We start from the raw sequence: 14,110 nt of genomic DNA on the forward strand, positions 1-14,110 counted from the left end.
TTTCTTACAATTGCATGTGAATCTATAATTATCTCAAAATCAAAATTTAATTTACAAAATTATTTGATTGTAGCCTTATACACATAGCTGAGGAAATACAAATGTAAATAAGATGGTCCCTGCACTTGAAACTATAGCTTAAAATGGGCGTAAACATATATACATAAATAACTAACTTTTAAGGCAAAAAATTTATGTCAGGAGTATTTTAAAATACAGTTAGACTTAGCCTGACCACTTCACGACCACTAGGATAGCTATTATCAAGAACAGGGGGAAAAAAAAGCTAAAATATAATAAATGTTGGCAAGGATATAGAGAAACTGGAACCTGCGTGTGCTGTTGTTGGGAATGTAAAATAATACAGTCATTGTAGAAAACAGTACCAAATTCCCTCAAAAAATTAAAAATAGAATTGCCATCTGATCCAGAAATCCAGCTTCTGGGTATAAATCCAAAAGAACTGAAAGGTCTTGAAGAGCTATTTGTAAACTCATTCATAGCAGCATTATTCACAATAGCTAAAACATGGAATCAACCCAAGTGTCTATGATGAATAAATTTTTAAAAATGTACTATATTGAGGAATTAACTGAGGGTTTTGGAGGGGTGGGAGGTTGGGTGAGCCTGGTGGTGAGTATTGTGGAGGGCACGTACTGCATGGAGCACTGGGTGTGGTACATAAACAATGAATTCTGGAACAATGAAAAGAAATTTAAAAAATAAATAAAAATTAAAAAAAAGAAAAAAATGTAGTATATTCATACAATGGAATATTATTTGGCCTTAAAAAGATAGAAATTCTGCAAAGAGAGAGAGTTTGACTTCTTCATTGCCAATTTGGATACCTTTTATTTCTCTTTGTTGTCTGATTGCTGTTGCTAGGACTTCTAATACTGTGTTGAACAAGAGTGGTGAGAGTGGGCATCCTTGTCATGTTCCTGATCTCAACGGGAAGGCTGCAAGCTTTTTCCCATTGAGGATGATATTTGCTGTGGGTCTTTCATAGATAGATTTTATGAAGTTCAGGAATGTTCCCTCTATCCCTATACTTTGAAGCATTTTAATCAGGAACAGATGCTGGATTTTGTCAAATGCTTTTTCTGCATCAATTGAGAGGACCATGTGGTTCTTCTCTCTTCTCTTATTGATTTGTCCTATCACATTGATTGATTTGCGAACGTTGAACCATCCTTGAAACTCTCTCTCTTCACAGATGATATGATTCTTTATATGGAAAACCCAAAAAACTCCACCCCCAAACTACTAGAACTCATACAGCGATTCAGTAACATGGCAGGATACAAATTCAATGTACGGAAATCAGTGGCTTTCTTATACACGAACAATGAAAATACAAAAAGGGAAATTAGAGAATCGATTCCATTTACTATAGCACCAAGAACCATAAGAACCCTCAACTCTATGGTCAAATAATCTTCGACAAAACAGGAAAAAATACCCAGTGGAAAAAAGACAGTCTCTTCAATAAATGGTGCTGGGAAAACTGGACAGCTATATGTAGAAGAATGAAACTCGACCATTCTCTTACACCGTACACAAAGATAAACTTGAAATGGTGAAAAGACCTCAATATGAGACAGGAATCCATTAGAATCCTAGAGGAGAACATAGGCAGTAACCTCTTCGATATCACCCACAGCAACTTCTTTCAAGATATGTCTCCAAAGGCAAAGGAAACAAAAGTGAAAATGAACTTTTGGGACTTCATCAAGATCAAAAGCTTCTGCACAGCAAAGGAAACAGTCAACAATACAAAGAGGCAACCCACGGAATGGGAGAAGATATTCGCAAATGACAGTACAGACAAAAGGTTGATATTCAGGATCTATATAGAACTCCTCAAACTCAACACACACAAAACAGATAATCATATCAAAAAATGGGCAGAAGATATGAACAGACACTTCTCCAATGTAGACATACAAATGGCTACCAGACACATGAAAAAATGTTCATCATCACTAGCCATCAGGGAGATTCAAATTAAAACCACATTGAGATACCACCTTACACCAGTTAGAATGGCCAAAATCAGCAAGACAGGAAACAACGTGTGTTGGAGAGGATGTGGAGAAAGGGGAACCCTCTTACACTGTTGGTGGGAATGCAAGTTGGTGCAGCCACTTTGGAGAACAGTGTGGAGATTCCTCATGAAATTAAAAATAGAGCTTCCCTATGACCCTGCAATTGCACTCCTAGGTATTTACCCCAAAGATACAGATGTAGTGAAAAGAAGGGCCATCTGTACCCCAATGTTTATAACAGCAATGGCCATGGTCGCCAAACTGTGGAAAGAACCAAGATGCCCTTCAACGGACGAATGGATAAGGAAGATGTGGTCCATATACACTATGGAGTATTATGCCTCCATCAGAAAGGATGAATACCCAACTTTTGTAGCAACATGGACGGGACTGGAAGAGATTATGCTGAGTGAAATAAGTCAAGCAGAGAGAGTCAATTATCATATGGTTTCACTTATTTGTGGAGCATAACAAATAACATGGAGGACATGGGGAGATGGAGAGGAGAAGGGAGTTGAGGGAAATTGGAAGGGGAGGAACCATGAGAGACTATGGACTCTGAAAAACAACCTGAGGGTTTTGAAGGGGCGGGGGGTGGGAGGTTGGGGGAACCAGGTGGTGGGTATTATGGAGGGCACGTATTGCATGGAGCACTGGGTGTGGTGCAAAAACAATGAATACTGTTACGCTGAAAAAAAAAGAAATTCTGTAATATGTTACAACACTGATAAACCTTGAGGACATCACGCTAAGGGTAAAAAGCAGTCACAAAAAGACAAATACTATATAAATCCACTTACATGAGATACTTAGAGTAGTAAAAATCATAAAGAGAGAAAGTATAAGATGGTTTCCAGGGGCTGGGGAAAGGGGAAAATAAGGAGTTACTGTTTAATAGATACAGTTTCAGATTTACAAGATGAAATGAGTTATGATGGTGAAGGCTGCACCACAATGTGAATGTATTTAATACCAATGAACTGTACACTTAAAAATGGTTAAGATACAAAAGGTTATGTAATATGTACTTTAAAATAAAAGAAAAAATAGAAAAAATACTATGAGAATAGTAAGTTACAAAACTTGAAGTGAACATCCTTAATGGTTAAAAATTCATATAAATCACTTTCAAGTTTATATATTGTACTTCTACGGGTAATGAATTTAAGGCTTAAAGAAAATTACTGGTACCACTACTGGTATGTACCCGACTTGGTCATAGTGTATTATTATCTTAATAAACTTTGAGATAATATTTCTGGCATTTCATCTTAATATTGTTTCATTTGCAATGACATGTATTATTTTTCCAATTTGAAAACAGCAAGCAAAAAAATATTTTTAAAGAAAAAATTGATATGTTTTTTGAATTTTTACAGTGAAAATATATTCATGAGTTACTTCCATCATTAAAAAATTCTTGTTAAAATAAGAAAAATAATTTAAAGGAAGACTCAGAAAATCCTTGCATATACCACTTCATTAATAAAATATTAACAGTGGATTCTTATAGAAATCAACAGACACATGATTCTTAAATGCATCATATCCTCCTAGCGAATAGTAGACTAACAAAATTTAAAAACTGGAAATGTAAAGACCAAAATTTGTTGACTTTTTAAAAAGTTTTAAAATTCCAGTTAGTTAATATTCAGTGTAATACTAGTTTCAGGTGAATGATATAGTGATTCAACACTTCCATACAACACCCAGGGCTCATCACAGTAAGTGCACTCTTCAATCCCCATTATCTATTTAACCCATCCCCTCACTACCTCCCTTCTGGTAACCATCAGTTTGTTCTCTAGAGTTAAGAGTCTGTTTCTTAGTTTGCCTTTTTCTTGTTTTTTTTTCCCTTTGCTCATCTGTTTTGTTTCTTAAATTCCACAAATGAGTGAAATCATACTGTATTTGTCTTTCTCTGACTTATTTGACTTAGCATAATGCTTTCTAGCTCTATACATGTCATTGCAAATGGCAAGATTTCATTCTTTTTTATGGCTGAGTAATATCCCATTGTATATATATTCCACATCTTTATTCATTCACCCAACTTGGGCTGTTGCCATAATTTGGCTGAGACACATATGGGGATGCATATATCCCTTTGATTTTTTTTATTATTTGGTTAAATTCAATTACCCTGTGCAACTTGTATACATATTCCTTTAGGATCCAGGCTCCAATGATCTCTCCAGATACAACTCTAGCCACTTTCATCTGTGCATGCCATTATAAATCACGTACTATTCACTTGAGAATTCACTTATAACCCCATACCATCATCTATGTTATTCCCTCTGAATAGGATGCCTCCTCCCTTTTGAGCTCAGTAGTACATCCTTATGAAGTCCTCCCTGACACACATAGACTGATTAGGAATTCCCTCTCTCAAACCTTGAATATTTTTTATCAGTATAACATTCATACCAAACAATTTGTATCTCAATACTGGGAGGCCCTCAAGAGCAAGGACCTGTCTTTTTCTTTTTCTCTTTCTTTTTTTTTTCCCTTTCCTTTCCTTTCTTCTTTCCCTTCCTTTTTCCTTTCCCTCCCTTTCTTTTCTTCTTTCTCTCTTCTTCTATTTTTTTGAGTATTATGACACATGATGTTACATTAGCTTCAAGTGTACAACATAGTGGTTCATCAACTCTATTATGTTAGAATATGCTTAGTAGCTACCACCTGTCATCATGCTATCCTATTACAATACCACTAACTACATTCCCTATGCTATACTTTTTTCACCATGACTTATTTATTCCATTGCTAGAAGCCTGTATCTCTCACTCTCCTTCACCCATTTTGCCCACCCCCACTCCCACCCTTCCCTTCTGGCAACCATCATTTTGTTCTCCGTATTTATGGGTTGGATTATTCATTTGTCTTGTTTTATAGATTCTACATATAAGTGAAATCATTTGGTATTTGTCTTTCTCTGATGTATTTCACTTAGCATAATATCCACTGGGTCCAACCCTGTTTTGAACATTATGTTCACAGTGGCAAGCACAATTTCAGTATATACAATAAAATGAATTATAGCTTAAAAGAACCCATCCAGTTAAATAAATTTAACCTAAAAGAATATCATTAAAGTTATAATTTAGCTGAATAAACCCCAACTTCACAGTTCTTTGCTGATTGCTATGTTAATGTGTTTTATAATTCTTCTGGCTAAAAGTAAACATTACATACTAAAAAAAAAGTTTCTGTTACTTTCTTTATTGTTGGAATACAGCTTTCATCAATTTATATTCTGGACTTTAGAAATAGAATCTAAAGTTTATAGACATGGTTTGACATAATATTTTATAAAAAAGAGTTTGATTTTCTAAAATGATAGTAACTTTATAGTAACAATAGTATTTTAAAAAACCATTTAAAAATGTATTACATACCATTTCTATTTCTTGATCTTTGGCAACCAGCTGTCGATTAAGAAGTTCTTTGCTTGAGTCAAGTTTAATACAAAGTTCCCTTGTGGAAGATAAATCTGCAAGGGCAGACACTTTTTCAAACTGAACCTTCTGAAGTTCCTCTTCCATCTTTACAACAGATTTGTGTAAGGTAGAAATCTGGGACTTATAAGACCTTTCTGCATTTAAGTGCTGCAAGGACAAAATTATTATTTTATATATCTACATACATATATATATATATATATACATTTTTTTAATTTGAAAAAACTAAAACATGGAAAAGTGGGGAAAATCTTTTGATGGTACACTTAGATTATAAGGAACTTTATACAATATAGGTGGTAATAGTATATACAAAAACACCCTGGGAAAGACAAATTCGACTTTCAAACATCTGTGTATAAAATCCATGAGTAAGCTGGTCAACTGGTCATTATTTTTATGTGTTTAGTAAACAACTTCCCCCCCTCATAAAAGTCTCAACCTGAAAGTTAGTTGAGATACATACATGTTTGGTCTGTAGTTCTATTTTTACCACAGTTTCAATTATTCTATAAGATAAACATTATTGTTGTTAAAGATAAAACATTAGCCACCACTGTTTCACTCACAATACCCATCTTCCAATTCTTAAATGGCATGTTCACCTAAATCATATTATCATAAAATGAGGACTGATATCTCTCTGGTACTTACTAATAACTCTAAGGGAAAAAGACTCTAGACTAGAATAAATTAAGGATTAATCCATATTATGGGAAATAAGAGCATGTTTTAAAAATTGCACGACGAGATTCAAGTTACATAAATGCTTTTAAAAATTCAAGATAATACCACCCTATTTTTTGTTTCAGAGAAATATCTTACATAAGTACACTGCCACCTACAGATAAGTTTTTGCTATTATGTGAAGCTGACAGAACTGAGAGACAAAGAAATTTTCCTGCTATTACAAGTACAAAACACAAAAAAATTGCTCCTAGAAGTTACTTGGCCACAGTTCTGCCCCCCTTCCTTCCTCACTCATTCTTCAAACAACCTTCTATCCATCTACCCACCTCTCCGTCTATCCGTCCATTTCATATTTTTTAGTATATTCTGTGTTCCAGCCAATGTGCTTAGATGCATAGCCAGTGATAACCAAAATAGTCTCTGTTCTCATGACACTTCCAGACTATGAGGGAGCCATACATCAGTCAAATAATCACACAAATGACTATATAAATACATATTAACCAAATACTTCTAGAGAAAAAAAGTATATAACAAAGTAAAGTGATCCAGACTAAGAGGGTCAGAGAAGTCAGGAAAGCCTTCAAGTAAATGACACATGAGTTGAGATCTGAATGGTGTGTAGATAGATATACAGTGTGGGTTGGGGAAGGTGGTTTTTCAAACCGAAGGAATGCTAAATTCAAAGACCCCAGGGGGAATGTGTTGAGGGAGGGAAAATGACATGCTCCAACAACAAAGAGAAAATTTGTATGGCTAGAACTCAAGAGACCACAGAGAAGAGTGATAGCATATGCATTTGAAAGGTTGGGGGAACCAGGTGGTGGGTATTAGGGAGGGCACAGTTTGCACGGAGCACTGGGTGTGGTGAAAAAACAATGAATACTGTTACGCTGAAAATAAATTAAAAATTTAATTAAAAAAAAAAAGAACACTTGCTGCATACCCCAAAAAATAAATAAATAAATAAATAAATAAATAAAAATAAAACAAAAAAAAGAAAAACAAAAAAACTCACAAGACAGAGGCTGATAAGCTGGGTTAAAATTTAGGTCTTTATCCATGGAAAAAAAGAGGGAGATAATAGGATTAGTTTTGTGCCTTGAAAAGATAATACTGGATATTTCAGGTTCTAGTAAGATAGCTGATTAAGCTAAGAGGAAAACCTTTTGGTAAAATAGAAAAAAAATTTTACCATTCACAGCTGAGCTTGCAGAAAAGAAAAATAAATTTTCATATTTGCCAAAGACAAAGATAAAACAAATTCGGAGCAGGAAGAAATTGAGAAGGCCTGAAGCTAAAAGTTGGGGGAAGGAAGACCCAGTGACAGTGAAAGGTTTGTGTTTAAACACTGAATGAAGGACAGGAGAAAAGAAGTTAGGACTAATGGATAACTGGAACTAGGTCATCTTCATAATCTGGAACACTTGAAAGGAGGTTCCAGAGGAAAAATCCACTCACCCTCACAGAGATATAACTGAAAGTTTATCTTCTCCTACTCTCTAAGTAGGGAAAAAATTTATTCTGTAAGAAACCTTAGGTCTAACTTTATTCAGTTTTGGAGTCTGACTGCACAGTACTGACTAACAATTATAAACTTTAACATAAAGTTTGTCCCATCCCAATGATAACACAGAATCCCTTTGTAGAAGCAAACCCATATTCCTGGCCATAAAAGATTCTGCAGGAAAGTTCTCCTTTAAAGGAGCTTACAAACTCAGGGTGACTTAATCCACCATGAGTGAGAGTGGGAGCAACATAACACATAGCAGGAACAGAACTCTAGAACTTCAAGTTATTAAACAAAATATTTTAGAAGACATGAAAAATATGCTTATAAGTATTAAAGACATTAAAGAAGAAACTGCAAAGAATGAGACTTAGGACAAAACAGGAAAATTTGAAAAAGAGCCAATAGAACTTCTGGAAAGAAGGGAAAAGCAGTCAAGAAAATGAAAAACATAGTGAATGCATCAACAAACAGACTAGTACAGCTGAAAAGGGAAGAATGAACTAGAAGAGAGATCACAGCACAGAGAGATAAACATATGGAAACTATAATAAAAATATTAATAAGCATTTAGACTATGAGATCCAACAAGCATATTATTAAAGTTGAGGGAGACAGTAGAGTGAATTTAAAGGTGGCAATATTCAAATAAATAATATCTGAAAATTTCCAGACCTACTAAAAGTATTAATACTCTGACTGATAAATGGCAAAACCAAAACCCCTCCTTTTGATAAACCCCAAAACAATACCTAGACACATATAGTCAAACTACAAAGAGAAAAAGAAGACTGTAAAAGAAAACAATGGCAAAAGAAGACTTACAAAGAAAAATAATTAGAATGAGAACAGACTTCTCAAAATAAATTATTTTTAAAGTTATCAAAGGAAAATAACCCACAACTCAGAATTCTATACTCAGCTAAACTAATACTCAAGAATGAGGGTAAAATAAATCTATTTTCAGGCAAAGACTGAGAAAATTAACTCATAAATCAAAGAAAGGAAGTAGTCTCAAGAAAGAAATTGAATGTAGAAGTAAGAAATAGAATGCAAGAAGCAATGTTGAAAAATTTTGTAGACATGTAAGTGGATACAAATAAGCATTGACTGAAAGAATAAAAACAAGAGTAGTGATTTATTTTTAATGCTATAAAAAGCCAATGTGAATATAAAAGAGTATACAACTATATTATAACAGATTGGGGTTGTGTAAGGGGGGAGGGAGAGAATAAGAAAACACATTCATTAGTAAGCAGGATATTGTGTTCAATATTCAAATATTCTTAGGACCACATATTTTTTAGGAGGAGAGTTGGAAATACTAATAATAGACTTTTAAAAATATGCATATTATAGATTTAACTTCTAAAAGACTAGATTGAAAATGTATAACAAATAAGTAGCCGGGGTAGAAAGTGGGTAAAGAAACAAATATATAAAAGATAAAGGAAAGAAAGATAAAAGAATCAGGAAAAGAGTAAAGTATAAATACAAAAATGGAAATAATAAACATAAATGAATCAGCAATTCAAACACAAATGGTAAACTTACTAATTAATAGAAAGATATTCTCAGATAGAATTTTTTAAAAATTAGAATATATGATGTTTATTAGAGACAGTTGAAAAGGATTAAGAAAAGATATATTATACTTCTGTTTCCAGCCTTGATAGAATAACTGAGACTGATCTTATCCTCCCACTGTTAACAAGTGTAAAACTAGGAAGGAAGGAAGGGAAAGGAAAAGAAAGAAAAGGAAATAGGAAGGAAGGAAGGGAGGGAAGAAGGAAAGGTGGGGGGATTGCGTCTAGATATTGAACAATAGGCACCACAGGGTTGTGATCTCTGAGAGAAGGAAAACAAACAAGATGAGCACTATGATCATTCCAGCTTTCTGTCAGGAGACGATTTTCCAGTCTTCAGAGAAAGAAACTTCAGTCAGAGCAGTTGATTTGCAAAGGAGACAGAACTAAGCATCTGAAATATGTGGGATAGGGTTCCAGAAATGAAGGGTCTACACACACAAAAAAAGACAACCAGAAATTTGCTTAGGAGTCTCCTTGAGTCTGTTGCTGAATACTAAGCCATGAATATATATTGTGAAACTCCAAAAGGCTAGGAAAGAAAACCAGAGAGCTCTAAAATAACCAAAACCACAGCTGATACACAGTTGGAAAAATCCTATGTTCGAACCTGCCAAAGTGGAGTCCTTAATGAACACCCCAGGTTGGGCATTTAATAGAGAACATAGAAAGATCACACCATAGTGGTAGGATTAAACTAGTATTACAGAAAAGGCTACTTTAAGCCTGCCCTATCAAAGCTTAAAGACAATCACAAAAGTATCAGTTAATTTGCAAGTAATTTAACAACCTGCCAGAACAAATACAACACTCTTAAAAGGAAGGCCCAAAGTCTAAAATTCAACAAAGTAAAATTCCCAGTCTCCAGAACCCAACTGAAAAAATACCAGACAGGGGCATCTGGGTGGCTCAGTGGGTTAAGCATCTGCCTTCAACTCAGGTTGTGATATCTTGGTCCTGAGATCGAGCCCTGCATTGGGCTCCCTGCTCAGCGGGGTGTCTGCTTCTCACTCTCCCTTTGCCCCTCCCACCACCCCACCCTTGCTCATGGCTCATGCTCTCTCTCAAATAAATAAACAAAATATATATATAAAAAAATACCAGATATGTAGGGGCGCCTGGGTGGCTCAGTGGGTTAAAGCCTCTGTCTTCAGCTCGGGTCATAATCCCAGGGTCCTGGGATCAAGCCCCACATTGGGCTCTCTGCTCAGCAGGAGCCTGCTTCCCCATCTCTCTCTCTGCCTGCCTCTCTGCCTACTTGTGATCTGTTAAATAAATAAATAAAATCTTAAAAAAAATTACCAGATATGTAAAGATGTAGAAATGTAAACTATAGCAGGATAAAAATTAGTCAATATAAGTGGATGCAAAATTGACAAAGATGATGGTAATTGGAAGCAGTCAACAAAACTAAAAGATAACCTACAGAAGGGAAAGAGATATTTGCAAATGTCTTATCAGATAAAGGGCTAGTACACAAAATCTATAAAGAATTTATCAAACTCGGGGCGCCTGGGTGGCTCAGCGGGTTAAAGCCTCTGCCTTCGGCTCAGGTCATGATCCCAGGGTCCTGGGATCGAGCCCCGCATCGCGCTCTCTGCTCAGCAGGGAGCCTGCTTCCTCCTCTCTCTCTGCCTGCCTCTCTGCCTACTTGTGATTTCTGTCTGTCAAATAAATAAATAAAATCTTAAAAAAAAAAAAAGAATTTATCAAACTCAACACGCAAAATAATAATAATTATAATAATGTGGAGCATAACAAATAACATGGAGGACATGGGGAGATGGAGAGGAGAAGGGAGTTGAGGGAAATTGGAAGGGGAGATGAACCATGAGAGAGTATGGACTATGAAAAACAATCTGAGGGTTTTGAAGGGGCGGGGGGTGGGAGGTTAGGGAAGCCAGGTGGTGGGTATTATAGAGGGCACGTATTGCATGGAGCACTGGGTGTGGTGCATAAACAATGAATTCTGTTACACTGAAAAGAAAAAAAATAAAAGTAAAAAAAAAAAATCCCAGTCAAGTAATGGACAGATGACATGAACAGTCATTGCACCAAAGAAGACATACAAATGGCCAACAGACACATGAAAAAATGCTCTACATCACTTGGCATCAGGGAAATACAAATCAAAACTACAGTGAGATACCACCTCACACCAGTCAGAATGGCTTAAATTAACAAGTCAGGAAACAACAGCTAGCTGTTGGCAAGGATGTGGAAAAAGGCGAACCCTCTTACACTATTGATGCGAATGCAAACTGGGGAATACAACTGCTCTGGAAAACAGTATGGAGATTCCTCAAAAAGTTAAAAATATCGCTACCCTAAGATTCAGCAATTGCACTACTAGGTATTTACCCAAAGAATACAAACATAGTGATTCTAAGGGTCACAGGTACTGCAATGTTTATAGCAGTGATGTCCACAATAGCCAAACTATGGCAAGAGCCCAGATGTCCCTCAGGAGATGAATGGATAAAGAAGATGTGGTGTGTATATACATATACAATGGAATATGACTCGGCCATCAAAAAGAATGAAATCTTGTCATTTTGCAATGACATGGATGGAACTAGAGGGTATTAGGCTAAGTGAAATAAGTCAATAAGAGAAAGACAACTCATATAATTTCACTCATATGTGAAATTTAAGAAACAAAACAGATGAACATAGGTGGAGGGAGGGAAAATAAAATAAAATGAAATCAGAGAGGGAGACAAACCATAAGAGACTCTTAACTATAGGAAACAAACTGAAGTAGCGGGAAGGGATATGGGTAGGGGTATGGGGTAACTGGGTGATGGGAATTAAGGAGGGCACTTGATGTAATGAGCACTGAGTTTTATATGAAGCTGATGAATCACTAAACTCTACTTCTGAAACTAATAATAACACATTATATGTTAATGAATTGATTTTAAGTAAAATGTAAAAAACAGCTATTATCCATGAAACAAGAGTCTGAATTACTTCGTTGTCACAAACAACTAGAAAATTTGACAAAATATAGGAAGGAAAATTTGTTTTCATACCATGGATAGCAGGTAGCAGAGAATTTTGATCTCTAAGGGAAAGAAAAAAAAAGTAAATACAGTTTCTGTAGCATCTTGCTTACATACAAATTCTGGACCATGAGGAAAAGGAACCAGTCCGATTACCTCAATGAGTTCAAAAGACAATTATCAGCCTTCAGGAAGCTGAAGTGTTTAGAATTTGTGGAGCAGAGCACCAGAGAGAAGGGGGCTAAGCAAAGACAGAGTTCCAGAAATCTGCACATACCTGGGTGAAACTGTGAAGCCAGGCAAAGAACAACTTCCTAGGAAAGAACAATAACCAAGAAAACTGGGCCAGGCAATTCCTACATCTGATATTGGACCAGGGAGTATATCATCATCCAGAGTGGAGACACTTTGATACACTGACTATACAAGGCATTCAGCAGAAAACTAGGAACTCAATAGAAAACTCTATCGAAACTAGGAGATCACACCTTAGTGGTAGGGATAAGTTAGCCCTAGAATAAAGACTATTCTAGAGCTAACCTGAAGAACTTATAAATAATCCTTGAAAAGATAAAGTGAAAGTCAAGTAACTTAGTTTGGCAAGATAAGATATATCCAACAATTTCAAAATCCAGTTCTCAAGGATATGAAATTAACAATAGCCAGAATACAGTCAGAATTTACTAAATGGGGCCAAAATTAGGAAGATGAGATCTATAATCAAAAGAAAAATCAGTCATGGTGTGCCTAGGTGCATCAGTCAGTTAGGCATCTGCCTTTAGCTCATGTCATGATTCCAGGGTCCTGGGATCAAGCCCTGCGTTGACCTTGGGGTCAATCTCTGCTCAGCAGAAAGCCTACTTCTTCCTCTCCCTCTGCCTGCTGCTCCCCTTGCTTGTGCTCACTCTCTCTATATCTCTCTCTGATAAATAAATAAAATCTTAAAAGAAGCGAGAGAGAAAAATCAATCAACACAGAATGAAATGTGGAAGACATAACGAAATTAGCAAACAAGGACACTGAAATAGCTCTTATAAATGCACTCAATAGGCTCAAGGATTTAGAGGGAAAAATAAGGAGGAAAAAATGGACTTCTTGAAGATGAAAATATAATCCACAAAGTAAAAATTTCACTGAATGGAATTAATAGCATATTATATATGTCAGAGGAAAAAAATCACTAGATTTGAAGACACAAAAATGGCAACAATACAAAATGAAACAAAAAGAAAAAAAGACCAGAAGAAAAATGTAGTGTTAATGATTTGTGGAACAATATCAAGTATCTAATGTACTTTGAATTGGAGTTCCAGGAAAATATGAGAGAGAGAGAAAGTGAGAAACCAAAAATATTTGAAGAAATAATGGCCAAATATTTTCTGAATTTGATGAAATAATGGAGTATTACAAACATAAGGAAAATAACATAATTCCAACTGTGCAAAGTGCTATTGCTGAAAACCAGTGATAAATAGAAAAAAATTAAAAATAGAGTAATTCAGGTCATGATCTCAGGGTTGTGAGATCGAGCCCTGTGTTGGGCTGGATCTAGACTCAGTGTGGAGTCTGCTTGAGATTCTTTCTACCTCCTTTTCCCTCTCCCTCTGCTTCTCCCCCTGCTAATGTGCTCTAAAATAAATAAAATATTCAAACAATAAAAATAAAAATAGCCAGAGTAAACAAAAAGAAAGAAAAAAAAGGAACATTTTAGAGAACTAAAGATAAACTTGACTTCAGATTTCTCTCCAGAAACTATATAAGGCAGATAAGGCAGAATATAAGGAAAAGAGAAAGAGAGGCAAACCAA

At 35.5% G+C, this 14,110-nt stretch overlaps 1 protein-coding gene across 1 annotated transcript in view; it reads right to left on the reverse strand.

Annotated features, from left to right (window-relative positions):
• The window catches only part of TSGA10 (testis specific 10), a 126,021-nt gene that overhangs the window by 21,899 nt on the left and 90,012 nt on the right, over positions 1-14,110 (reverse strand). The window contains exon 16 of the mRNA XM_080814887.1: positions 5,450-5,659. Coding sequence (XP_080671013.1) covers positions 5,450-5,659 — 210 coding nt within the window. The remainder of the gene's footprint in view (positions 1-5,449; positions 5,660-14,110) is intronic.

Source organism: Martes martes (assembly GCF_963455335.1).
Source record: "Martes martes genome assembly, chromosome: 9".
NCBI lineage: Eukaryota > Metazoa > Chordata > Mammalia > Carnivora > Mustelidae > Martes > Martes martes.